Raw genomic sequence first — 25729 nt, forward strand, 5'->3', positions numbered from 1 at the left:
TTCTTGTCTGTCTCCTCCACTAGAATGTCAGCTCTAAGAGAGAAGGGATCTGTTTTGTTCGATGCTCAGTGCCTGGAACTGTGCCTGGTGTACAGTAAGAGCACTGGCCATTAGGAGAATCTAACAGATCCGATTCATGTTGGAGCTGGATCAGCCTCCTACCTGTTTCCTGCCTGCTTGTCACCCACCCTGGCTGTGACCCCTCTCTCCAGTGGGTAAGTAGTAATGATATACTATACATAATATGTATATGCTGTGTATATGTATAACAAGAGAGCCTCTCCATGCCTCCCCACTTCCCTCAGGATAAAATCCCAGGTCCTCTAGGCAGACTACAGGCCCCGCCCCCTGCCTGAAATTCCACATCCAGTCGCAAAGAACCATGAACTGTTTATATTCACTAATAGTTTCCAGGTGGGGTGCACAGACCCACAAACAAAGCTTCGGAGTTCAAGTAGAAGACATTAGAACACCTATACTTTTTAATCTCCATTTTTGCTTGTTTGTTAAACAATATCTTTATATAATAGGGGCCCCTGGCTGGCACCGTTGTTGGAGCATGCGACTCTTGATTTCAGGGTCGAGAGTTCAACCCCACCTTGGGCGTGAAGCCTACTTAAAAAAAAAAAAAGAAAGAAAGAAAGAAAAGAAAAAAGTTCTGGCCAAGAGCATTCTCAACCTTCCGATTTACAATGCAGATTCCTGGGAACCCCTAAACAGTCGACTGCTGCCGCACTCCTAGGGACCAGCAACCTGTATTTTTAACAAGCATCTTCCCCTTTGTCCAACTACCTGCTCCTTTGGCAGAGGCACATAGTAGGTGGCCCAGTGACTAGTTTGCCTACCCCACGCCAGGTGCTACTAAGCGCCCTACCCGGGGGTCTCCAAGCCTGGCAAACACACATACCCAGGATGTAGCCACTGTATCAACCCATTTTACAGAGGAGTAAACTGAGGTTCAGAAAGGGGATGTAGCCCCGTTAAGAGACCCAGAGCTGGTAGGGGGCCCAGGTCCTAATTAGCGCCTGGTTCCTGCGGGAGGAGAGGAGAGGGTTATCAAGTGGGGGAGCGCGAACTGAGGGGGACACGGAGATCCAAGGCGGCGTTCCGATGCGGCCCCGCCCCCACGAGGGACGTGAAGACGCGGACCCCGCGCAGCGTGGGGACATGTGACCGACTGCAGAGGCCGCGCCGCCTCCACCGCCCGAGGTGCGCGCGCTCCGCCGCAGGGTGCAGACCCCTGGCGCCCGCCTGGGTCTGGGGCGCAAGAGCAGAGGCGGAGCCAGGGCGGAGCCAGAGCGCCCCGTCCACCCCCCCCCTCCCCACCCCCCGCAATCGAAAGCGAAAGAGGGGGCCGGGAAGGAAGGGCGGGGCCGCCCGGAGGCCCCGCCCCCTGCCCTGCGCGGCTGCTGGACCGACGGGCGCGCCCGGGTAGGGGGGCTCTGAGCGCGCAGTGCGGACCCTCGCGGGAACCTGCGCCGCCGCCACCATGTCTCAAGAAGGTGTGGAGGTAGGAGATGGCTACGGCTGGGCCGGGGTCTCTCAGGAGACTCTGGGGAGGGGCCGGGGGCGCGGAGGGGGCTTCGCAATTTCTGGAGACTCCATCCGAAGCCTAGACCTTCACCCTGGCTGGCATTGGCTCCCCTCAGAAAGGAGAATGACCGCCACATCTCCCAGAGTGAAATGCGGCCTCCTCGAGGAAAAGCGGGGGCTGCAGGGTCAAGGGTCAGGAGCCAGAGGTTACCTGGCCGGCCTCCTCCCTTAGTCTGGGACGCTCGCCCCAGTCCGCTCCCTCCCCCAATGCCCTGTGGGGACTTTGGCTTTTTCCAGGAAATGCCGTAGAGGGATGGCGGGGGGAGGGGGAGGGGTTGGGGCGGGGGGGGGGGGCGGGGGGGGGGGGAAGAGGCCAAAACCGAGGGTCAAGTTCGGGCTGGGAGAAGGATGCCTAGAGATGGGGGAGGGGCGATTGCTCCTCTCCTTACCCGATCGGAACCCCCCTGTGCCCACCCCAGCTGGAGAAAAGCGTCCGGCGCCTCCAGGAGAAGTTTCATGGGAAGGTATCCTCCAAGAAGGCGGGGACTCTGATGAGGAAATTTGGCAGCGACCACACCGGCGTGGGGCGATCCATCGTGTACGGTGAGCAGGCTGGGGTCCCGGTCCTGGTAGGGGTGGGGCGTGGGGAGCACGCAGGAGAGGTGTGGTCTGTGTTAAGGGTAGGAAGAGGCGCTGAGATCATCTCCTGGGGAGGGTCTATATTGGGACTCTGGGGACCCTGAAACTCCCACAAGATCCTTCAAGGACCTTTTACTTACACTTACTCTCCCCACCAGGGGTAAAGCAGAGAGATGGACAGGAACTGAGTAATGATCTGGATGCCCAGGTAAACTGCCCCCCTCCCTTCAAAGGATGGGGTGACTGGGGAGGGGGAACAGAAGGGACCTGGCCTATCCATGATGAGCCCCTTCTGTGCACCACCAGCCCCCAACTCACGATCCACATTGACTTACTCACCTTTCAGTAATGTGTTAGACCAGGGAGACTGCAAGCTATAGGCACTCATTACATGTTGATGACGTTAAGTAAGGGAGAGAGACATGAAACTAGGCAGTGAAATGAATCAGGATTAATGTCATTGTAGAGGACCCCTGGAGGTCAGGAAAGGCTTCCTGCAAAAGGGAACAGAGTAAGCAAAGGAACACACATTCAGGCTGGGATAAACAGGAGATGGGAAGGAGAGAGGGGCTGGGAACCCCGTGTAACAGATGGATGGATGGATGGATGAAAGGCTTTGAGGCACAGGTGCAACACGGTCACTTGACCCCTTAAATGACTTTGGTGGCTAGTGCAGTGTGGATTCCACCTCTTAGAGTTGCTAAAGAGTGTTAACAAAGTACACTATATTCTTTACAGTTACACGTGTAAAGGGTATGTTGAAAATAATAGGAGGGGCCTCTGGGGGGGTGTGGCTGGGTCAGTCACTGGAGCATGTGACTCTTGATCTCAGGGTCATGGATTTAAGGCCCACGTTGCATCTGGAGCCTTCTTAAAAATTTTAAAAATGAAAACAAATAATACTAGGAAAGAGCACTGCAGTGGGACTTCCACATGTTGTTTTGAATTTCGTCACCCTATTGATCCATTGAGACAAGTCCTATTATTTACCACATCCATTTTACAGATGAGGAAACTGAGAGAGTGACTAAGTCACTTGCCAGGGTGACAGAGCAAGCAGGCAGCAGCTGGGATTTACACCTTGGCCACCTAGGATCAGAGCTGGGCTCTGAGATGCCCCTCATCAGGGATGCGGCTCGTTCTGCCGCGCTCCCTCAGGGTGATCTCGGGCAACCCCTCTCCCAGCTCAGAGCCTCGGTTTCCTCATCTGAGCAGTGGGGATAATAGGTGTGCCCCCTCCCCTCCCCCTGCTCTCAAGGCTACCGTAAGGATAACTGAGGTCATGCGTCTGGCCCTCTAAAAGTGGACACTGGTCAGTCAGCACCTCCTGAGCTAAGGACACCCTAATCACATGGGGCCAGGACCCTGCCTCCCCACGCAGGAGCCCCGCCCCCAAGACATATTGGTAAAAAAGAGGTCTGAGCTGCATCCCCAGTTTCTGCCCCTGATGTCTCCACCCAGGACCCACCAGAGGATATGAAGCAGGACCAGGACATCCAGGTGAGTCCAGGGTATGGGATGGGGGAGGCAGAGTGAGGAGGACATTCCCAGGGGATGGTGGGGGGTGTCCACGGACAAGAGGGAGAAATGTTACAGGGGCGGGAGAGGTGACATATCTGTAGAGGAAAGAGGGCTGACATGTGTTTATGTTAGTGGAACAGGCGTGACCATCCTCTTGTCCCCATCCTGCAGGCCGTGGCGACCTCCCTGCTGCCACTAACAGAAGCCAACCTCCGCATGTTCCAGCGTGCGCAGGAAGACCTCATTCCGGCCGTGGATCGGCAGTTTGCCTGCTCTTCCTGTGACCATGTCTGGTGGCGGCGCGTACCTCAGCGGAAGGAGGTGATAACCCGATCCCCATCCTCAGTATCTGAACTTCTGACCTAAGAGTATCGACCCTTGACCCTTGACCCACAGTCTCAGAGCTCAACCTCCATCTCAGACCCCGCCCCCCAACCCTGAGTTGGACTTCTGAGCTCCTCCCCGACCCCAGGGCCTGTCCTCTGACTCCACAGTTTCACATCTACCACAGAAATCAAACCTGACCTCGAAACCACAACCTCAAGTTGGGCTTCTGAACCCCCCCCTGATCAGTGGTGTGCACTGTGGCCAGGGTCAAGCTACCGGGGCTCACCTCTGACCGCAAGCCTGCCCCCCACTCTGCACACCCAGGTGTCCCGGTGCAGAAAATGCCGAAAGCGCTATGAGCCGGTGCCTTGTGACAAGATGTGGGGCGTGGCTGAGTTCCACTGCCCGAAGTGTCGGCACAACTTCCGGTGAGGGTGCTGACCCCCACCCCACCCTCCACGCCCCCTCCCCCCCACCCCCAGCCCTGCCCTGCCCTGCCCTGGTCCCACCCTGGCCCGGGCCTCACCTTTGGACCCTCACGGCCCTGCCCGCCCCCAGGGGCTGGGCACAGATGGGGTCCTCGTCCCCCTGCTACGGGTGCGGCTTCCCCGTGTATCCAACACGGATCCTCCCTCCACGCTGGGACCGGGACACGGACCGCCGCAGCACCCATACCCACTCCTGCTCGGCCGCCGACTGCTACAACCGGCGAGGTGAGGGCCTGCCACGTCCCGTGACCTCCCTCGCTCTGGGCGGTCTATGGGACCTTGACTCCTGGGATATCCACCTCCCGGGCCTTAAGTACCAAGGTCTCTGCCTGCTTCTTCCATGTGCCTCCTAAGGCCTCAGTCCCCAAAGCCACGTAGCTCATCCGTGACATCAGCCTCTCCTTTCACATCTTCCACGCAACGGCCCCCCATCGATCTCCAGGCTCCAACACCAGACCCTCCCCCTTCTAATACCCATCTCCCATGGCATCAGCCACATTCCGTGGTCTTGCCCCTGAGACTGAGTGGTTCCCCCTGTGTCCTCGTGACCTCTGCCACGGTCTCTGTGTCCTTGGTTCCTGTTTTGTCTTCTGTAGTCTCAGGTGATGCCCATGTCCCTGGGTCTCTAGTGGCTTCAACACCTGCGACTTTCATCTCTGAATTTCCTGTAGGTCTGGCCCTATGGCCTATAGCCTCCGCCCCTCCCCTCCCGAGCCCCCATGGCTGCAGCCCCTTTGCCCCCAGAGTCTTACGTGGGCCTCAAGCTCCATGACCTCAGAACCTCTTCCTCCCCAGAGCCCCACGTGCCTGGGACATCCTGCGCTCACCCCAAGAGCCGGAAGCAGAACCACCTGCCTAAAGTCTTGCACCCCAGCAACCCCCACATCAGTAGTGGCTCCACTGTGGCCACCTGCCTGAGCCAGGGGGGCCTCCTGGAGGACCTGGACAACCTCATCCTGGAGGACCTGAAGGTGGAGGAGGAGGAGGAAGAGGAGGAGGAGGGCGAGGGTGGGCATGGGGAGTGACCCCGGACAGGTGCAGATGCAAACCGGACACAGTCTGTGGATATTTTGTGTTGTTATAAAATATGAGCTCAAACTGAGATCTAAATGCCCTCGAGGAGCCATTTGGGTCTGCGACATTGGCAGGGGGATTCCTGGGTCCCGTTTTCAGGACCCCGGGGAGCAGATTCACAACAGGAGGGTGTGTGGGACGTGGCCCACACTAAGTCACAAAGCAGGGGTAGCCAGGACGACTTGGGCTCCTGCTGACAAACATCCTCTGAGACCTGGAGGACAGATGGACAGACGGTCACAGCCTCAGGGGCCGGATCAGCATGGCAGCCTTCTTGAGAGAGTAAGCCCCGCCACGAAACTCAGCCCAGTAGACCCCATCTTGGTAGCGACTGCGGTAATGGCCACCACGGTGCCACACGCCATTGAGGTTGGAGTGGGCACAGGCATGGTACCACCAGCCTCCCCGCTGGTACAAGGCACAGTTACCTGAGGAGAGAGAAAATCCATGTCCTCTTACTAGAATAAACACCTCTACGAGCATCTCAGCGCAAGGCTTTTGCCACGCATCCCCTGGCCCTTCCCACTCTCAGTGAACGCAACCCTGATCCTCTCTCCTCACCAGATTAAGAGCCCTGGCCCCTTTCTTTTTTAGAGTAATAACTTTAATTCCTTCCCTATCCCCCTACCAAAGTACACGTTATACCTGTTCCACTCTTTCTGAAAACTAGAAGCTCTACCTTTATCAAGGGAAAAATCTTCCCTATTTCCTTTCTGGAATCAGACTGCTAGCTCTCCTTGCCTTTCACCAGAACAGGGGGAAGCAACTGCCTCATGAAAGAAGGAATCTAGGCTCTCTGTCCCCTCACCAGAATAAAAGTCCTGCCCTCTGTTCTCTCGCTTACCCTGATCCTTACCAGAGGGAAGTGTCACTCCACTCTTTTCATTCCCTCCCTAGGAGTCCCTCCTCCCCTGCCCCCACTCCCCACCAGAATAAGAGCTCTGCTTACCAGAATAGGAGTCTCGATCCCTATCCACGGTGCTGAAAGGCTTGTCATTGTGCCAGGAAAGAGAGTCTCCAGCATCTCCATGGTACTGGCCAAGCCGTAGGCGATAGTGGTCACTCTCAGGCTCCAGGGAGAAACCATCATAGTGGGCACGTGCACTACGCCCTCCCCAATCCTCCAGGAGCACCAATAACTCATGGTCCCCACGGCTGGTCAGCTGATGCACAGGTTCCAGACCCAGCCAGTATTCTCCATCAGGCTGCCCAAAGCCCACCTGGCAGGACAGGAAAGTCAGCAGGTCAGAAGCAGGTCCCCTCCCCGACACAGCCCTGCCCCTGCCCGCCCACGCCCACCTTGTAGTGCTGCCAGGTGGTGAAGAAGTTGACAGAACCATCTTGCCGCCTTTGGATCACAGTCCAGCCTCCACCCTCCAGCTGCTGCTCACACCATGCCGACCCCACGTGCCGACCCAGTCGCAGTTCATACACACCACTCTGCCTGTGGCCTGACCGGTGGGCCTCTGCACAATCCTGCCATGGGCCTGTGGGTACAGAGATATGGGGAAGGCACAGCCTGGACCAACCAACCCCTTGTTGGTATATAGATCTGCATTCTTCTCTCATCCCCTCACCAGAACAGCAGTCCTGCCTCTCCCATTCCCTGGCCAAAATAAGAGCCCCAGTACCCATGTCCTTACCTGAGTTAATACTCTGGTTCATTCTTTTCTCACTACAGCAAATGTGGAGCCTGGGGTACTTAAATCCTGGTTCTGAAGCCTCACCAGAGTAGAAATCCTGAACACGACCCTCTGAGCTCACTTAAATTCTTACCAATAAGCAGTCCTAAATTCCCTGTCCCCTCGCCAAAAGAAAAGCCTTTCCTTTCCTATTTTCATACCACAGTAAGGATCTTGGTCTTTATCGGGATGAGAGCCATGGCTCCTTGTTCGATCACCAGAATAAAAGCATCATTTCTTCCAGTCCTCTTACCATGAGAGAAATCTGCCATTAAAATCCTGGCTCCTATTTCCATCTCCTCACAATGCACTGGGAACTCCCTAGCTTCTCACATCCCCAACATTCCTGCCCTCATCTTACCTGTCGGTTTGGTGGGGACAGCAGGGTGCCCTGCAGGCACGGGAGAAGCCAAGGGCCCCTGCTGTCTCAGGGTCTGGTCTCTCAGGGGCTCTGGAGCCGGGTCTAGCCTCCTGCTGGTATCATTACTGCCACCCACCAGACTGACAGGAACCACAGGCACCAAGGGTGGTGGCAGGACCTGGGGTGACCAAGAGACTCAGATGTGATTGCACTAGCCTTCAGTTGAAAAGACACTGGGCCCCTAAATCTCCCAACACCCAGATGGGTGGATCAGGCAGGGGCACGTCCCAGCCCTAGAATGGATACTTCCCAAAGCCTAACTCTAGCTGTCAAGAGCAGCGCTGAGCTTAAATTCCTGCTCTGGTGTTCACAGCTTAACTTATCTGACTCTGACTCTTCTTTTCTGTAAAGTATTGATGGTAAGAGTACCTCCAACAATGAGTATTAGCTTACTGAATGCTCCCAACAGCCTTGTGAGGTATGGATTGTCACGGAGCAACAATCTTATTCAAAATTAGGGCCAGCCATGTTCCAGAATTAAAAATAATATAACAGAAGTTAGAACAGTAGCACAGGGTCTATATTTATATCACATAACACCTCCCTAACACGGATCCTTGGTCTTTACGTAATAATATGCTTGAGTACAGGCACTATGAATATTTATATTAAGTGGATAAGTAAAGACTTTAGGTAGTCGCCAGTCGCGTTCTGATCCAAATGAGCTGTGGAAGGAGAAGTAGGAATCTGGTATTTGGAGCTTTTCGGACTTCAAAACTGCGTTTCAGAGATCGTGCGTGGGGTTGCAAGAGCCCCATCTTACAAATGATGCAAACAGGAAGTGACTACGATTCCTGGCCAGCTTTAAGGTTACCTGCTGCTGCCCACCCGTGCCCCCCGGGCACAGGCGCTCCAGGCGGGCGATGAGGCCACTCTGCTGGGTGACCAGCTGCGCCAGCTCCCGGAACTTGACATCCAGCTGGTGGAAGCGGGCGGCGGCGCGCTGCGCCTCGGCTGACACGTTGAGCACGCGCTCCCCAAGCAGCGCCAGCAGAGCAGCGGGCTCCGCCCCCGGTCCTGGACCCGCCCCCGGCCCCGCCTCGTGCTGCAGCTGCGCGCGCAACTGGCCCAGGCGCGCGCTCAGGCCGCGGCTCTCTTTGCGCAGCGCGCGCACCTCGCCGGCCACGGCGCCATCCGCCGCCGCCAGCCGCTGAAGTTCGCGCAGCAACTCCTCGTGGCGGCCCACGCGCATGCGCAGCGCTGCCACCTCGCTGGCGTTCACGGCCTCCGCGGCCGGGCGCGCGGCGGACGGCCCGCTCCAGCACACGGCGCCCGTGAACTTCTGCTGCGGCAGCACGAAGGTGTAGGTGCAGCGCGGGGCGCCCGCCCGCGCCCACGTCGCGCCCAGCAGGAGCAGCAGCTGCAGCGTGCGCAGCTGAGGCGCCGACATGGCAGACCTGAAGGCAGAGGACGAACAGGAAGGAGGGGAGTCCCGGGAGCCTAGCCGGGCCCCCAACTCTCGGGTTGCGCCAAACCCGCGTTGCTCCAAGTCCCCGCCCCCAGGCTGAGATGCCCCAGTGATCCCACCCTGGCCTTTCCACTTGGTTCACGGCGCCCTGCGGGACAGCATGTCATGCATTCGTTCATTGAGTGCTTGCTGTGTGCCAGCCACGGTTCTAGGGACTACGGTATGGAACAAAACAAAACTTCCTGCCCTGATGGGCAAGAAACAAATAAGCTATAGGGATTAATAGAGTGTATTAGCCGGTGTTAAGATAACAGGAAAACAGAGAGATGTGGAGATCTGGGCCCTGGCAATTTGAAAGGAGGGAAGACCTCCTGGAGGAGGTAAGGGAGGAAGTAATGAGGATACCTGGGGAAGAACAGCATCCCTGGCAGGGGGAACAGCAAATGCAAAAGCCCAGAGGCTAGACCGTGCCTGATGTATTAAAGGAACTTATGGGGAGGCAGGAGCAGAAGGAGAATGGGTGAGAGGGGTGAGGTGGGGTGAGAGATAAAGTCTCACTAACTCGGTCTAGTAGCAGAGGCCCATCTCCCCAAATCCCAGAGTCATTCCTGTCTCCTCTTTTTTCACAACAGATCCAACCTATCAGCCAGGCCTGTCAGCTCTTCTGTTTGGACCCTGAATTCCTCCACATTCCCCCATGCTCACCCCCCACCATGATCCCAGCTCAAGACACCATCTGGATTTCCTTACATCAGCTGCCCCCCAGGCCTCCAGTTGTCTGCCATCAGCCTCTGGTCTGTTTCTCCCACAGCTGCCAAAGAATCAGGTCATGTCTCTCCTTTTCCTAGAGAACCTTTGTGGCTCCCCGCTCACTCAGAGCAAAAGTCCAAGTCTTCTGCACCCCCACAAGGCCCTGCACCCTCTTCCTGTCCCCTCCCTGCCCTCCTCTCCCACTCACCCCTCACTTACTGTGTTTGAGGCACACTGGCCTCCTTGTTGCTCCTCAAACACACCAGGCACAGTCCTGCCTCAGGGCCTTTGTACTTGCCCTTTCCTCGGTCTGGAACATTCTTCCCGGAATTTTAACATGGCCTCCTCTCTCTCCTTACTCAGGTCTTAGCTCAGATGTCCCCTCCTCAGAAGCCCTCCCTGACCACCCCCATTTAGCGTTGCTCCTCCTGGGCACTCTCTATCACAGTCCCACTTTGTCATTTTAGCATTTGTCTCTCTCTAGAATTGCCTCGTTTGTTTGCCGGTGTTTATTATCTGAATTCCTCCACCAAAATATCCGCTCGCAGAGGCTGAGCCTGGGTTTTGTTCAGTGCACGCCCCTCAACACTCACATGCCCCAGCTCTGTCGTACCCTCCCAAGTGTTACCCCGCTCACACAGGTGAGCGCCTACGCATGTACTGTGGCCACCTCCCTGGCTCCCTTGTCTTCTCTCTCGGGGTTCAGCCACTTGCAGCCTCTCAGATGAGGACACACAGGCCTCTCACACGCATTTGCCAGTACTCAGAACACGTCTCCCACGTCCACACGTCACCCCTGTCTGCCCCAAGTTCCACTGTGTCCAAACCCACATGTCCGGGTGGCCACACGCACGGGCAGGTGCCTCGAGGTCTTCAAGGTCACACACATCACCTTGTTCACACATTCAGCAGACGCTCCTTTCGTGCCTATTGTGTGCCAAGAGCTGGTCCAGGCAGCGGACCCGCCCAGGACCAACACAGACAAAATCCCTGCCCCCAGGCAGCTGACGTCCTGGATGGGAAGACAGATGGTGGGTAGGTCAGAGGGTGGTAAGTTGTTAGGAGAACACTTAAGTGGGGACGCGGGTGGGGGTTCTGGGATGAGAGGCCTTTTTTTTTTTTTTTAAGATTTTTTAAATTTTGAGACCGCAGGCACGCGAGCAGGGGAGGTGCAGAGAGAGAGGGACAGAGGGAGAGACAGGATCCCAAGCTGGCCCTGTGCTGTCAGTGCACAGCCCGATGAGGGGCTCGATCCCATGAACTGTGAGATGGTGACTTGAGCTGAAATCAAGGTGAGGATGTTCAACTGACTGAGCCACCCAGGTGCCCAGAGGGGCCGTTTGAAACAGAGGGGTCAGAACTTACTAAGAAGAGGGCACTTGAGCCAAGACCTGAAGGAAGAGACAAGGGTAAGAGCATTCCAGGCACAGGGAGAAGCAAGCCCTGAGCTAGAGCCTTTGAGGTGCCCAAGGAATAGCAGGGAGGCCTGTAAGACTGGAACAGAGCGAGCAAGGGGGAGAGCAGGAGGAATGAGAACAGGGAGGGGACGGGGCCAAGCGTGCAGGGTCTCGTGGGCCCCAGAAGGACTTGGGCTTTCACTCTGAGTGAGATGCGAGCTCCAGAAGGTTCTGAGCTGGAGAAAGGCATATTTGCTATCATATATGCACACCAAGCCGGAGCTCTCCTTGCCCCCTCCTCGACGACACCAGGCCCCCCACGACAGGGATGGACCACACCCCTTGGAGCCAGACTACATGTGTAACATCCACCACCTTTCCAGGAGCTCAACCTGGGGGGAGAAGGAGGCCTGGAGAAGCCCGGGTCGCCAAACAGGTAAAATCGGCCTCCCCCTGTCCTCATGCCCTCCTTCCCTCTCACCTCTCACCTCTCAGGACCAAGCAAGGCTTGCAGCAGACACGAAGTCCCAGGAGGAGCTGAGGGTCCAGGAGGAGCCTCTGAGTGAGGAAGGGGAGAGGCTGGTGGGAGAGCAGGAGGGAGGAGGCTTGGTAACCACCCCTGTCCTCCAGAGCTTGGAACCAGAGCCGTGGTGCTGAGACCAGGAGCTCCAACTGTAAATATTTATCATTTCTTGCATGAGAACCGAGGCAGAATGGCCAGACCCCCTTGCCCAGGCCACCAGGGCCTGATAACACAGGTCAGTGCTCCGGATGTTCCCCCCACAGCAGAGCACAGAGCGTGGGAGGCTGCAGGCCCCGTGAGGCCGGGGGGGGGGCGGGGGGACAGGGGGAGAACACAGACACACCACAGAGAAAGACAACAGGAAACGTTGGCACCTGCTGCCGCCAGGCGTGACTCTAAAATCCACGCCTTCCATCTCATTTAGCCTTTGCCTTCACAACCTTTGTTCCTACGAAGCCTCATTTTACAAGAGGGAAAACTGAGCCTGAGGGAGGGTGAGTGGTTTGCCCACAGCCACACAGCTGGAGAACGGTGGAACTCAGCCCAGGTAACTCGGCTCCCGCACTCACACACATAATCCCTGACCCTGCCACACACCGTGTGCCCACAACAGGGCAGAAATCAAGACACACGGGCCCCCAATGAGACAAACCACTGCACGGAGCCACAAAGGTAGACGTGGACTCTGTGTGTGTGTGTCTGCGGATTTGCCCGGCACAGGCACATATGAAGACACGGCTGGAAACATAGCACAGATTCTGGCAGCGACACACACACACACACACACACACACACACACACACCACGACTTAAAGGAAAATACCCTGTGGGCAGAGTGGGGTCTCACACTGGCAAGCACAGAGGCACTAACCAGGTAGACAGTGAAACCCTAGTCCCTGCCCACTTGCCCACCACAGTGTACATGTTCCCATTTGTCTCCCACGCACACTGTCACATCCTCAGGTCAAATCATGCAGGGACAGAAAACATGCGGTCATTCCTCAGAGGTACAAAGGGACCCCCATAGAGCCCCCCCCCCCAGAGCCTGGTCTAGGGTCTCCCACCTGCACAAAGGGCTCACTGACCTGCAGACACACTCTCAGGGAGCAGCCTCCTTCGCCTGGTTCCTACTGTCCTGAACTCGTAACCCGAGTGGACTCCCGGGCTGAAAGAGGAAATGGTCGTCCCAGATCTGAGAGAGGCTGCCAGGCTGGGCTCCAGGCCTGGGCTGGGGCCCCCCCACACTGGGCCCCTCGGCCCCCCACCCGCAGCCCCCTCCAGCTTCCTCCATTGGCAGCAGAGAAGAAACCTCATAAGTCACAAAGAGGGACTGACAGATGAGAGAGAGAGAGAGTACAAGAGACAGAGAAGGGGAGAGACATGGAAGGAGATGGACAGAGACGGGGCGGGGGAGGGGAGTCAGGAAGAGGGATGAGAAGAGAGAGATGGGGATAGAGACATAAGAGAGATGGAAACTTGAAGGCAATGAAAGAGACGATTGATGGCAGAGACAAAGTGGGGCAGAGGGAGACAGATAGGAAGAAGACAAGGATGGGGAAGGGGAGACGGAGGAGGGGAAGAAGAGAAAGAATTGGGAAGGAGAGACAGGAGAGAGGAAGCAAATGGGGGAGGGAAAGCAGATGGTGGAAGGAAACCTATGGGACAGGGAAAGAGACGTTGGGGGCGTCCCTTTTCCCCACCCCAAGGTTCTGGGGAAGAAGCCAGAGGCCTGAGGCCAAGACCGGGGCTTTGAGCGGAAACCGGGAGGGGGTGAGTTATTCACAAAGCGCCCGCCTTGCCCTAAGTTTCCAGAGGTGATGTGGAGTTTCCATCTCTCCGCCGCAGACAGGGCCCCCGGGGAAGACCGCTGGCCCTCAGGAGCTGGGGGCCTATATACGTAATTGCTATGCTCTACTCATTTCTCTGGTTGTTCCCCAAGCGCCTGGTGCCTTTGTGCCAAGCGTTGTGCATCATCTTTCTTAGTAAGTGGATCAGAGGAGAAATGAGTACCATCCTCTCTCTTTAGAATACTTGTAGGAGCCGCAGAGTGGATAAAATGGCTGTCAAAATCGCCCAGCTGGTATAAATGAGCCGAAGTAGGATTCGAACCCACAACTTATTTCTCCGAAGCCGGCGCCGCTTCGCTGAGACACTGGGCCCGCCCGGTTTCCATAGAAACAAGCACCAGGTGTCTCCGTAGCAACCCTTCTGTGGCTTTCTGCTCGCCTGGTGACGTCACCGCGCAGATCCGCCTCACGTCGTCACCTCGCCGGCGCCGGAAGTGAGCGGCGCGGCGCCGGAAGCACCCGGCAGAAGCGTCCCAGCGGAGGAGTTGGCGGCATGGGGCAGTCGGGGCGGGTGAGGCGCGGCGGCCTGGGGGCAGGGGCGCGGGCAGGGCCGGTGGGGGGCCGGTGGGGGGCGGGTGGGGTCCCTGCGGAGGCCGTGGCGCTGACCGCTCGCCTTTCGCCCCTGCAGTCCCGTCACCAGAAGCGTGCTCGCGCCCAGGCGCAGCTCCGCAACCTCGAGGCCTACGCCGCGCAGCCGCACTCGTTCGTGTTCGCGCGGGGTCGCGCGGGTCGCGGCGTCCGGCAGCTCAGCCTGGACCTTCGTCGGGTCATGGAGCCCCTCACCGCCACCCGCCTGCAGGTCTGCACCTCCCACCCCGCCTCCGTCAGCCTTTGGCCCCGTCTTCGCCGCTACGGAGGTGGCTCCAACCGCAGAACCACGCGAGCCTTCAGTCTCCCTGGCAGGAGAAGGGGACCTTTATGGGGACCATCGTCCCTGCCTTTCGGATTTTGTGGGGCAGCTGCGAGGGGGCACAGATGAACCCGCTTTGGCTGGATGTCTAAGACTGGTGGTTAAAAAGGGACTAGAGTTAGCAAAGCTAGAGTGGAAACTTGGGTTCTCTCAAAGGCCTGGAGAAAGTTAATTAACGTCGCAGGGCCCAGGTGGCTCATCTGCAAAATGGGCCAGGCACAGTAAACGAGCAAATTTAAGTCGGGTTAGGTCCAGAGGTCAAGAACATTCCACTCCTTTCTTTCTGCGACAGGTTAAATGCAAGAAAGGGCATAAGAGCTTCAGCTTATAGCCCTTGCTCGGGGAGAGGATACCTAACGATCTTTCCATTTTGGGTTTGTAATTCTCAGATACGAAAGAAAAACACTCTGAAGGATTGTGTGGCAGTGGCGGGGCCCCTTGGGGTCACACACTTTCTGATCTTGAGTAAAACGGAGACAAACATCTACTTTGTGAGTTAACACATCCACACCCCTCATCTTCCCCCTGCCCTCCTCCTCCCCCAACTCTCACGATGAACCCATATGCCTCTGAGTTGCCATGATTCTGGCTTCAAAGTAAACGCTCTGAAGAGATGGGGCGGAGGTTCCCACTCCCTGCTGCCTAGTTGGACACCTTGACTCTGACCAATCCTTTTGTTTTTCCTGTAGAAGCTGATGCGCCTCCCAGGAGGCCCCACCTTGACCTTCCGGATCAATAAGGTAAGGGTCAGAGGTAATGAGGGCCATGTTGGGTAGAGGATGAATTCAGGGAGGGCGCCAGCCAGGTGTGGCTGTCAGGCCTCACTCCTCCCCCCGTCCTGCAGTACACACTAATGCGCGACGTGGTCTCCTCCTTGCGCCGACACCGCATGCACGAGCAGCAGTTTGCCCATCCACCCCTCCTGGTGCTCAACAGCTTCGGCCCCCACGGCATGCATGTGAAGCTCATGGCCACCATGTTCCAGAACCTGTTCCCCTCCATCAATGTGCACAAGGTGGGCTGGGCTTGGGGCGGTGGCAGGTGAGGGTGGAAGGGCGGACAGTGGGTACCACACGTAGGCCCTTGGCTTGTTTGCTCGGTCCTTGCCTCTCAGCGTGGAGGCAGAGCACTCTGGCTCCTGAGGTCACATCTCCCTCACGTGTTCGTGACCCTGGGGTAAGAGACTCCCTCATAAGCTTTCTTCCTCTCTGAAAGGTGGAGAATGATCCTGATTGTCCTTTATTTCTTGAGTGGGGATGGAGTATTAGCCTGAGCAGCGTGCCAGGTACTTGGGACACCAGTTGACGGATGGGGAGACAGACTGACAGAGGGGAAGTCATTAGTCAGAGGTTAGACGCAGAGGGCAGGACTGGGTTTTTTAAGCTGTCTGGCTCCAGATTCCTAGTTCCTAATCCCTGGCACCAGCTGGTCTCAGGTTAGGCCTGTTAGATGCTGATCATCAGGGAGCAGTCCACCCACGGTGTGGACGGCTTCGGTGGGCCTCAGAACCAAGAACTCTAGCCAGTGCGCCTGCCAGTCCATTAGTCCCCCCAGTGCCACATCTCCCTGCTGAGAGATTTCTGGAACAGGGCCAGGGCCTGCTGTGGCTCCAGCACACAGGGAAGCCCGTGGGCAGTTGACATGTTGCTGTGCCCTCGCCTCTCCCTTCCAGGTGAACCTAAACACCATCAAGCGCTGCCTTCTCATCAACTACAATCCTGACTCCCAGGAGCTAGATTTCCGTCATTAGTGAGTGCTCTTGTTGAGGGGCGGGGGGAGGGGAGGAGGCAGGGCTTCCACGTGTGGCTGATGACAACGCTCCTGCTGAGGCTCTGTGATTGTCCAGTTTCAAAGTAAACGCCCTGACGCACTGTGGAAAGGGGAGGGGGCAGAGCTGACCTCCAGTCTCAGGATCCCTAACCCCCCTTCTCACACCCTGGGTGTTGCAGTAGCATCAAAGTCGTTCCCGTGGGCGCAAGTCGTGGGATGAAGAAGCTTCTACAGGAGAAGTTCCCCAACATGAGCCGTCTACAGGACATCAGCGAGCTATTGGCCACGTGAGGAGGGCACTGGGTGGGGAGATCACTACCGCGCCGGAGACCCCGGAGCTGTTCCAGGAGCCTGGGATCCCCTACTGACCAGTGTGTCCTCTGCACAGGGGCGCCGGGCTGTCCGAGAGTGAGGCAGAGCCCGATGGGGAGCACAACATCACGGAGCTGCCCCAAGCCGTCGCGGGACGCGGCAACATGCGGGCCCAGCAGAGTGCCGTGCGGCTCACTGAGGTGAGGCCCAGGGCAGGCCCAGGGTCAGAAGTGACTTCCTCTGGTAGTACTCCCCCTTCCCCCCGGCCCTGAAGAAGGACTGACTCGTCCCCCCTGTCCCTCCAGATTGGGCCCCGGATGACACTGCAGCTCATCAAAATCCAGGAGGGTGTTGGGGAGGGGAACGTGCTGTTCCACAGTTTCGGTGAGAACGGGGCTGGGGAAGCAAGGGGCTGGGAGTCCAAGGCCCTCACGGGTGGGTCGCGAGGTGCACTGACACATCTGGGTCTCCGTGACCCATCTCTTCCCGCTCAGTGCACAAGACTGAAGAGGAGCTTCAGGCCATCCTGGCGGCCAAGGAGGAGAAGCTACAGCTCAAGGCCCAGAGGCAGGACCAGCAGGCCCAGAATGTCCTGCGCAAGCGGGAGCGGCGGGAGGCACACAGGTGTGTGGCCGTGGGCCGTGCAGGTGAGGCAGGGTCTCAGGTGCAGGCCGCCACCCTAAATGATCTCTCCCTCCAGGAAGAAGAGCCTGGCAGGCATGAAGCGGGCGCGGGCAGAGGCCAGTGGGGATAGCGATGCCGAGGACCCCGGCGCCCCCCCAGAGGGGACCGGTCAGCGAGAGGAAGAGGAGGATGAAGCCGAGTATTTCCGCCAGGCGGTGGGAGAGGAGCCTGATGAGGGTATGTGTCAGGGGTTGGTGCAGCTGGGCACCTTGCGCCCGTCCCTGTGGCCTGGTGGCCTTGACGTGGTCTCTCCCCACAGACATGTTTCCAAAGGCAGCCAAACGAAGACGGCCTGCCGGGCCCCCGGGCAAGAAGCAGCGAGGAAGGGGGCAGAGGCCAGATCGAGGCGCTGACCGGAGGTCTCCAAAGGCCAAGGGCAGGCCCCAGCGGGCCCAGGCCAAGCTGGAACGCAGAGGAGCTGCCTGGGAGCACAGGCGGGGCCGGGCACGGCCACCTAAGAAAGCAGTCTGAGGCCAGGCTGGTGCAGTGGATGGAATGCCCCAAATTGGGGCCCAAGAGCCTTTGCCCTGGGCTTCCACCTGGGCCTCCAGGGGCAGCCCTCGGTTTCCTTTCATAAAGGAGCGGTTTTCTCCAACCTCCCGCGCTGGTGAATGCTTGATTTCCCGTGAGTCTTGCGTCTGCATTGGGAATGGGGAGAGCTGGAGTCCCGTGGTAGAAAGCCCAGAGGCTCGGGGCCAGGAGCTTCTGGGAACCGGGCTAGGTTCGCACCCACATCCTGAGCAGTGGACACGCAGGAACCGTTTTGCAGGTGAGGGCGATGGGCAGATTCAGTCTGGTGCCTTGGGGTGTCCTGGGCCTGTCCCCAGCCTAACCCCCCAGGCCCCCGTCACCTGCAAGCCAGTGACTGGGCTGCTCTGGAGGGCAAAGTGTGAGGAGGAAGGAAGCCGGGGGTGGAAGTGAAGCCGGCTGGTGTTGGCAGTGGGCGGAGCTGAGCTGCCAGCGCTGAGAGAAAGAGGGTGGGGCTGCTGGGAAGGAAGGGGCCCCGCCACGCCGCTGGTTAGCTCGGCACCGGCTCGGCTCGGCACCAGTGCTCCTGGTGGCGCGGCTTCGGCGCTGGACCCGGAGGCAGGGCACATGGGCCATGGCTGCCGCCACATCAGGTGAGGGTCCTGGTCCCTGTGGCGCTGCCCAGGACCGAGGCTGGGGGTGGCCGGCTCCTGGGAGGCAGACGGGAGGGACTCAATCGCGTCTGGACAGGGACTTCCTCCCAGGGCGGAGATGGGACAAGGAGGCAGAAGCGTGGTTGGGGAAGCAGTCTTGTGGGGGAGGGAGGGCCGCTGGCACCTTGCACGGAGCTCGTGGCCAGCCTGCTGGACAGACTGGGAGCAGGCCGTGCACCCAAAGCTGAGGCTAAGTTGGGTACATGAGAGGGAATCCATTCCAGATCTCTGTTCTGGGCCATGCTGCTGCGTCCCAGGCCTTGTTCTGGGCTCTGGGAAGCCAGTTGTGGGGCACTCCCTGCCCTCAGGAGAGGTCTTCTGGGTTGGGTTTGGTTTTTGTGTTTTTTTTTTTTTTTTCCTCTCAACAGTGGTCAGATGGAAGCACAGGATTTGCAGAAATAAGGGGGAAAGGGTGCAGTTGTGATATTAGAGGGTCAGAATATGCCTCTCAAACCCCTCTCAGGGCTAAAGACCAGGAGGTGAGTGGGGGCACTGGTGACTCAGGAAGACAGAATCAGTGCAAAGGCCCTGAGGTGGAATGTGCCTTAAGGAATAGTCAGAAAGCCAGTGTGGGAAGAAAAAAACAAAGCTAGTGTGGGAAAGACCTAGGGAATGAGTCACAGGGAGATGAGAGGGAGCAACTGGACGGAGGTTTGCTCCTGGGGCCCCTCCGTGGCAGAGGTGAGCACTGCCTTTTCCTCCCAGTGAGGAGGGAGCCTCAAAGGTGAAAGCCGCCTGATTCGGGTGTCTTTGGGCGCCCTCTGGAGGCTGTGGGGGGAACACGTAGGGAGGTCGTTGGGAGCTGGGAGGCCAGTGCCTCTGGCACTGAGAAAGTGACCGACTCTGACGGTGGAGGCGGCAAGGCTTGATGGATTTGGGAGGGCTACGGTGGGGTTGGGGACTCCCCCGGACTCCCCCTCCTCCACGCAGGCCTGGTGGTTGTGGATTGTCACTGCTGGCTTACGGCTGTCACGTGAAGGCAATGACTACCTAGTTCTGGAATTCAGGACCCAGAGCAAGCCTAGTAGATATCACCTGAAAGGACTTGGGCTTCTGACGTTTCTGGGCCCGATTTCCTCCGTAAGAAGTTGCTGTGGCTGGTGTCCCCTCCTGGGCATGGGAAGGACTCCGAGAAAGTGTCCCCAAAGGGCTGGTGCAGCCCGCTACGTGGTATGTAATCTGAAGGACTGGGCTCTGAAGGCATCCAAAGCCACGCGAGGAGGGACGGCGCTCACTTGGTGACACCATCTGCCCACAGGTGCCATACCCTGCCCGACCAACTTCTCGGCCGCCGCCGATCGCGTCCTCGGTCGTTTCCAGGAAGACTTTCTGTGGCCCGTGCTGGTGGTTGAGTTCCTGGTGGCCGCGGCCAGCAACGGCTTCGCCTTATACCGCTTCGGCACGCGGGAGCGGCGCCCGTGGCACCCGGCTGTGGTCTTCTCGGCACAGCTGGCCGTCAGCGACCTGCTCTACGCCCTGACGCTGCTCCCGCTGGCCGCCTACCTCTACCCCCCCAAAAACTGGCAGTACGGGGAGCTGGCGTGCCGCCTGGAGCGCTTCCTCTTCACCTGCAACCTGCTGGGCAGCGTCCTCTTCATCACCTGCATCAGCCTAAACCGCTACCTGGGCATCGTCCACCCCTTCTTCACCCGCAGCAGCCTGCGCGCCAAGCACGCCTGGGCCGTCAGCGCTGCCGGCTGGGTGCTGGCAGCCGTGCTGGCCGCGCCCACGCTGGGCTTCTCCCACCTGAGGCGGCCGCAGCAGGAAGGGGACTGCTCTGTGGCCAGGCCGGGGGCCTGCACCAAGTGCCTGGGGACGGCGGACCAGCGCCTCGAGGCCTACGGAGCCTACAGCCTGGCGCTGGCCACGGCGGGCTGCGGCCTGCCGCTGTTGCTCACCCTGACGGCCTACGGCGCCCTCGGGTGGGCGGTGCTGCGCAGCCACGGCATGACGGCAGCCGAGAAGCTGCGTGTGGCGGTGCTGGTGGCCGGCGGCATGGCCCTCTACGCCGGCTCCTACGTGCCCTACTACGTGACGCTGGTGCTCAACGTGTCCGCCCGGCAGCACTGGAGAGCCCGCTGCCCAGGCTTCGCTAACTCAGCCGAGGCCGAGGCGGCGCTGGATCTGAGGACCTACGTGAGCCACCAGGTGATGCGGGGCCTCATGCCCGTGGCCATCTGCATCCACCCTCTGCTTTACATGGCTGTGGCACCCAGCCTCCGCTGCTGCCCCGGTCCAGGAAGCTGCCTCGGCTGCGGGCAGAGCCAACCCCCTGAGGACGCCAGGAGCTCTGGCCAAGTCCTGCCCCTCAATGTCACAGCCACCCCCAAAACCTCGGGGTCCTAGTCCCCCGAGCTGAGCTGACGACCCGGCCTATTTTGAGCCGCTGCTGCCTGCCCTGGAATCCATCCGAGAGCATGGCAGGCCCCAAATCGCTACTTCCTCCGTAGACTACAGAAATACCTGATGGGGGACTGCAGGTGCCCAGGCCAGGGAGGGCAGGAACTTCTGCCTGAAGCCCTGATCCCCGAGAGGGCTGGCCCCCACTAGCCACAGAGCAGGTGACTAGACAAGGTGAATAAACAAGACAGCACGTGACAACGGCAACCTCTTTATTGCCGGGAGCCCCGCGCTTGGAGGAGCTGCCTTCCGTGGGGGCCCTGGGGGCCGGGTGGCTGCTGGCTTAGTTGGTTGACGGCCTGAAGAGAGAAATGGGTGGTGAGACCAGCCTGTGGGGGAGGAGTTCAGATCCCAAAGGGAATTCCAAGACTCCTTGCTACATACAACTGGGGCCTCTGTGGCAATGGTGGGGGGGGGGGGGGGGGGGGCAGGGTGCGCAAGGAGCAGTGGGGCCTCCTTAAGAAAAGGACAGTAAATGACCTGTCCCTCGGAACAAGCTTGGTGGCTATTAAACTGGCGCAGGGCCTACGGTCTGCCTGAGTGTTGGCTGTGACAAGGGGGCGGGAGGCAGGGGTGCAGCAGTGGTCTTACTTGGCCCACTCGACATTGAGGATGAGGTGGTCATATCCAAAGCCAGACACCCCGGCGATGGCGCGTGCAGCATCCTCACGGCGGTGGAAGCTGATGAAGGCAAAGCCCTGGCGGGGTGGGGGCAGAGTCAGGGCACAACCAGGCCAGGCGACCCTTCCCCAACCCCCACAGCCACCAGCCCACCTTGGACTGGCCAGTGGTCTTGTCCTTCGCCAAGTAGATGCGAGATATGGAGCCAAAGGGCCTGAAGAGTTCCTGCAGGTCAGTCTCGCGAGTGTCCTCCGACAGGTTGGTGACACGGATGGTGGCGTTGTCATCAGCTGGACAGGCAAGGAGAGGCAGCTGGTAAGAGAACAGCCCTCACCAGGCCCCGGACGAAGGAACGTCACGGGGGGAACGGGAGGCGCCCTCCCGCCGGCTCACCTCTGCGGTTGGGCTGCATAGACTCCCCGCGGCGGCTGGCCCCGTCTCGCAGGCTCGGGGGCACGTACTTCCCGGTCTTGTTCTGGGCGGCCTGCACCGGCTCCAGCTCTGGAGGCCAAAGCAGTTGGGTCAGGCTCCACCCGGCGCAGATGAGGGACAGGCCCACCCCAGGATGCTGGCAGCTCTGGCCCCAAGCCGGGCCAGGCACCGTTTATCAAACTGCATGCATCTGGCCGGTTCTCAGGCCCCGTGGCCACATGGACATAAAGGTCACATCCAGGAAGTCCGAAGAAGCCACAGATGCTGATGCAACCCAAGGCAATCTTAGCTGAGGGCCAGAGGACCGCTCAGCTTCACAACACACAGGAACATGGCAGGGACAGTCCCCAGGTCCCACTCAGGCAAGTGCCACGTATGCTGCATATCAAGTCACAGGTGTAGAACTGTCCAGACACACACACACACACACACACACACACACACACACACACAGAGCCGTGGTCGTGTCTGTGGCAAACACGGCACACTCGAGTCCACAACAGAATCGCAGCTGGCAAGTCTCAAGTTATGTGCGGTGTAGACACAGCCGTGGAAAGCAATGGTCTGCCAGCCCCAACCAGAAAGGATGCACGACATCACCAGCAGTCACCAACCCAGCCATGCTCTCTCACGCACACCCAGGCCGCAGCCAGCCTCGCGGTGCTGACGTGAGAGGACAACTGGCGAGGGGGACGCCCCCGTCCCCAAACGGCAGGTGAAGACCAAGGACCCTCCCGGAGGTGCACACGGTCCTCCCCACCCCCACCCCCGCCCCACAGACCGCCAAGCCGCATCCCCAGGCCCGGGCACCTCCAGGCAGCTTCTCCTTCTCGCCGGTGGACAGGCCCAGCTGCTCCGCCAACTCCTTCTGCATAGGCCCCAGAGTGTCCTTGTAGGGACAGCGGGTAGTCCAGTGGTCACCCTTGCAGATGCGGCAGGACACAATCTTCTGGCCCTTGAGCTTGTTCATTGGGTCCTCCTCTTCCTGGCAGTTCAGATCCTAGGCGGGCAGTCAGGGGACGCTCAGAGTGGGACTGCCACACCCCGGCCACCACTATCACGGCCACTGGCCCTGCCCTGTTGCCCCACTCACCTCTTTGCTAGTGATGAACGTCATGGACACATCGTCACTGACTGTGGTGGTGGCCACGTTGGGCCCCGGTGGGTCAAACTCTGAGTTCCCAAACTTCTTCCAGTTCTGGGCTCGGGGCAGGATGAGGGACAGGTTAAGGCCACGTGGGACCCCCTTCGCTGACATCCCAGACCACAGTAGCCTGTCGGGGCCTGAACCACATTCTTCGCCCTCCCCCAAAGCCCCCCCGAGCGGTGACAGTGACAGTTCCTGTTTCCTAGTGTGTACCACTCCTGGCATGTGCCGGGCCTCAACCTCATGCCGGCTCCAGGAGGCAGGTAGGGACAGCTCTCGGTCCCAAGTTCCAGATGAGAGAGCCAAGGCCCGGCAGGAAGCAGCGGCACAGCCAACCATTCCCGGGGACCCGTGACAGTAGGTGGGCCGGCTCCCACAGGAAGCGATGCTCAAGGGTGTGCAGGGGTCACCCAGACCATGAGGGGCCTTGAGCTAGTTAAACAAGCTAGGCCTCAGCCTCCTCCCCTAGAAGACGGGGACCACAAATGCTCCCCGCCTCCCGGGGTTGCTAGGGGGATCCGATGAGAGAACGCTTCCCGCAGAGCACTTGGCACGGGGTCTGGCGCAGAGAAAGGGCACAGAAAGTTGTGCCAAACGTATTTATCGTTACTTCTTCCCCAAGCGTGCAGCCCAGTCGATCAGGAACCGCTGTGACCACCTCAGGGGAGGGCTTGGCTCCGTTCCTCCTGGTGGACAGGCTGAGAGGACTAAGAATCTAACCCCACTGACTTTTCAGTGCCCCAGCAGAACACACACCCCAGACCTCAGCCGTGCTCCAACACAATAGGTGCCTAAAACTAAAGGCACCAGAAAAAAGGGATTCCTAATCTCCTCTGAACCAGCCCTGGGCGAGCCCCCGAGACAGGAGCAGGGTCTCACCTTCCTCCTCGCAACAGCCTTTGAGGCCTTCCGAGTCTCAATTCTGAAGGTACGAACGATCTGTGGACGGGAACGGAGAGGCTCGGACTTCCCGTGTCTCTGGGGCACCTGGAGCCAGCCAGCCCAACCCACCCGACACACACACGCCGTCCCCTCCCGGCGCAAGTGCCCCCAAGAGCAAGGGCACCCACCTCCTCCCCCAGCCTCACCTTGAACTTCTTGCCGTCCTCATCTATCTTGTACTCCGTCACCGTCTTGATGTTTCCATTGATGACCTCCTTGGGAGGCGGCAGCGGAGCTGGGAGAGAGGAGAGGTGAGGGAGCTGCGCCCCGGGGAATGGGGACCAGGAGGGAATGCCGCTGGGGAGAGGAAGCCCCGAATGGAGCAGAGGTCGCCACTCACCTCCGGGCACTAACTCGGGTTCCGGGCTGGTGTCGCCAGTGGCCAGAGGGATGCCCTTGAGGAGCTCGCTGGTGACACATTTGTCTACAAAAGGGAGTGTGGGGAGGAAGGGTGAGCTGGAGGAGCGGGGGCGCCCGAGACAAAACGAAGGGCCCTTTGGGTGGAGGCCCACACCAGGAGCCCGGGAAGGCGGGACAAGGGCTGGGCGCTGGCGAAGAACTGCCCCGGGACAACCGTGCCCGGACGTGGGGCTGGCTGGAGTAACCTCGAGCGACGGCAAGATGGAAGCGGGGGCAGCCCACAAACCCCTCCCGGCGCAGGCATAAAGGCAGGAGGCGGGCTGCTACAACTTCCTCCCCGGAGCAGCTACGAGGGCTGGGCGGTGGCACGGGAGGAGGGCCGGGCCAGCGATCATCTGGAACTGGCGATAGGCTGGCCCGGAGGATGGCGCGGGACAGAGGCCGCCGCGATGGGGCCTACGGGATCGGACCGCGGTGGCAGGGTCGGAGCAGGCGGCAGCGACCGGCCCGGGGGCTGGCTGAGGTGACCGGGGACGACCGGGCATACTCACCGTCCTCGCCCTCCTCCTCCACCTGGTCGGCCCAGCTGGGCTTCGAACTGCAAGAAGTTTGCGGAGGGGAGGGCTGGGTCAGCGAGGCCAGGCCCACGCCGCCTCGACGTACCCAGGCCCCATGGTGCTCCCTAGGCCCCCCAGCCCCCCTCCCAGGGTTCGCTCCGGGACCCCCGACTCACTCAAAGTCTCCAGTCGGCATTTCACGAGCCTCTCCACGCAGCCCAATCCCGGGCCAGAGACCGGAAGTGAAGGGAGCACGAGACTTCCCCTGCCACCTAGAGCGGCCCGGCCGCAGCGCCCACAGCGCCCTCTGCGGACGGAGGTGGAGATGCCGGCTGGGTGAGCCGCTGGGCGCGGGCCCCCAGTCTGAGCGGAGGAGAGATCCATTTAACTTTGAGAAAAGTTTTTAAAAAACGCAATAACTATAAAGCTCACTTACTGAGAGCTTACTGTAGGCCAGGCACCGTGAGGAGGAAATTATCATTTTCGTTTTGCCGCTGAAGAAATCAAGGCTGGTCTTCCTAAGTCTGGGAAGAGTTTTCCTGATTCCAATGATCAAGATGTTCTCTCCCTCCTTTTCCATTTCATTCTCCCTCCTAACATTCTTGGCTCTCCGATGTGACCTTTTCCACTTATTTGTTTATTGCCCAACTCTCCCTTTAGAGTATTATTCTCAGTGGGAGCCACATGGCTCCCAAGGGGGCCAACAATAATTCTTGGCCTTAGGTATTACAATGGCTTGTGGCCCTCCAAAACCAACTCTTCTAGACAAGGTCTTTATTTTTTTTTTTAAGTTTATTTATTTA

General features: G+C 59.1%; 4 protein-coding genes, 2 long non-coding RNA genes and 2 other non-coding genes across 12 annotated transcripts; 6 read left to right on the forward strand and 2 right to left on the reverse strand.

The window, feature by feature from the left end:
* Nucleotides 1-1158: 1158 nt before the first annotated feature.
* Nucleotides 1159-5610, forward strand: SHFL (shiftless antiviral inhibitor of ribosomal frameshifting). Its single transcript, XM_045491843.1, has 8 exons — nt 1159-1510; nt 2013-2136; nt 2331-2380; nt 3634-3672; nt 3865-4014; nt 4345-4448; nt 4579-4733; nt 5304-5610. Exons 1-8 carry the CDS (start codon nt 1490-1492, stop codon nt 5531-5533), a joined length of 873 nt encoding a protein of 290 aa, XP_045347799.1. The 5' UTR covers nt 1159-1489; the 3' UTR covers nt 5534-5610.
* On the reverse strand, nt 5569-13955 carry ANGPTL6 (angiopoietin like 6). 5 transcript variants are annotated; one of them, XM_045491840.1, is made up of 8 exons: nt 13877-13955; nt 12849-12928; nt 11729-11798; nt 8500-9082; nt 7626-7803; nt 6882-7069; nt 6532-6802; nt 5569-6010 (listed from the first exon to the last, which is right to left on the reverse strand). In XM_045491840.1, exons 4-8 carry the CDS (start codon nt 9073-9075, stop codon nt 5820-5822), a joined length of 1404 nt encoding a protein of 467 aa, XP_045347796.1. In that variant the 5' UTR covers nt 9076-9082; nt 11729-11798; nt 12849-12928; nt 13877-13955; the 3' UTR covers nt 5569-5819. The 5 variants fall into 5 exon arrangements, with proteins under 5 accessions (XP_045347796.1, XP_045347794.1, XP_045347795.1 ...); XM_045491838.1 differs by lacking the exon at nt 13877-13955 and adding an exon at nt 13774-13864; XM_045491839.1 differs by lacking the exon at nt 13877-13955 and adding an exon at nt 13774-13864 and having other exon boundaries at nt 11722-11798.
* On the forward strand, nt 9081-11028 carry LOC123605257. The gene is made up of 3 exons (XR_006715690.1): nt 9081-9313; nt 9726-10878; nt 10989-11028. It is a non-coding gene; the product is annotated as an uncharacterized LOC123605257 (long non-coding RNA).
* On the forward strand, nt 13940-21065 carry LOC123605255 (suppressor of SWI4 1 homolog). Its single transcript, XM_045491844.1, is given in 13 exon segments — nt 13940-14121; nt 14239-14409; nt 14910-15011; nt 15210-15260; nt 15365-15535; nt 16193-16269; nt 16470-16577; nt 16679-16802; nt 16908-16986; nt 17097-17226; nt 17303-17463; nt 17546-17632; nt 19726-21065. Coding segments are annotated over 13 exon segments (2385 nt in total). The 5' UTR covers nt 13940-14103; the 3' UTR covers nt 20832-21065.
* LOC123607796 lies at nt 15059-15145 on the forward strand. Its single transcript, XR_006716934.1, has one exon. It is a non-coding gene; the product is annotated as a small nucleolar RNA SNORD105 (small nucleolar RNA).
* On the forward strand, nt 16317-16396 carry LOC123607802. Its single transcript, XR_006716940.1, has one exon. It is a non-coding gene; the product is annotated as a small nucleolar RNA U105B (small nucleolar RNA).
* On the forward strand, nt 17939-18920 carry LOC123605256. The gene is made up of 2 exons (XR_006715689.1): nt 17939-18407; nt 18836-18920. It is a non-coding gene; the product is annotated as an uncharacterized LOC123605256 (long non-coding RNA).
* On the reverse strand, nt 21063-25216 carry EIF3G (eukaryotic translation initiation factor 3 subunit G). Its single transcript, XM_045491842.1, has 11 exons — nt 25103-25216; nt 24921-24967; nt 24350-24433; nt 24156-24244; nt 23947-24006; nt 23014-23118; nt 22731-22920; nt 21882-21989; nt 21642-21778; nt 21459-21565; nt 21063-21166 (listed from the first exon to the last, which is right to left on the reverse strand). Exons 1-11 carry the CDS (start codon nt 25120-25122, stop codon nt 21151-21153), a joined length of 963 nt encoding a protein of 320 aa, XP_045347798.1. The 5' UTR covers nt 25123-25216; the 3' UTR covers nt 21063-21150.
* Between the last annotated feature and the right edge of the window lie 513 nt (nt 25217-25729).

The sequence above is a fragment of the Leopardus geoffroyi genome, chromosome A2 (genome assembly GCF_018350155.1).
Source record: "Leopardus geoffroyi isolate Oge1 chromosome A2, O.geoffroyi_Oge1_pat1.0, whole genome shotgun sequence".
NCBI classification, from domain to species: domain Eukaryota; kingdom Metazoa; phylum Chordata; class Mammalia; order Carnivora; family Felidae; genus Leopardus; species Leopardus geoffroyi.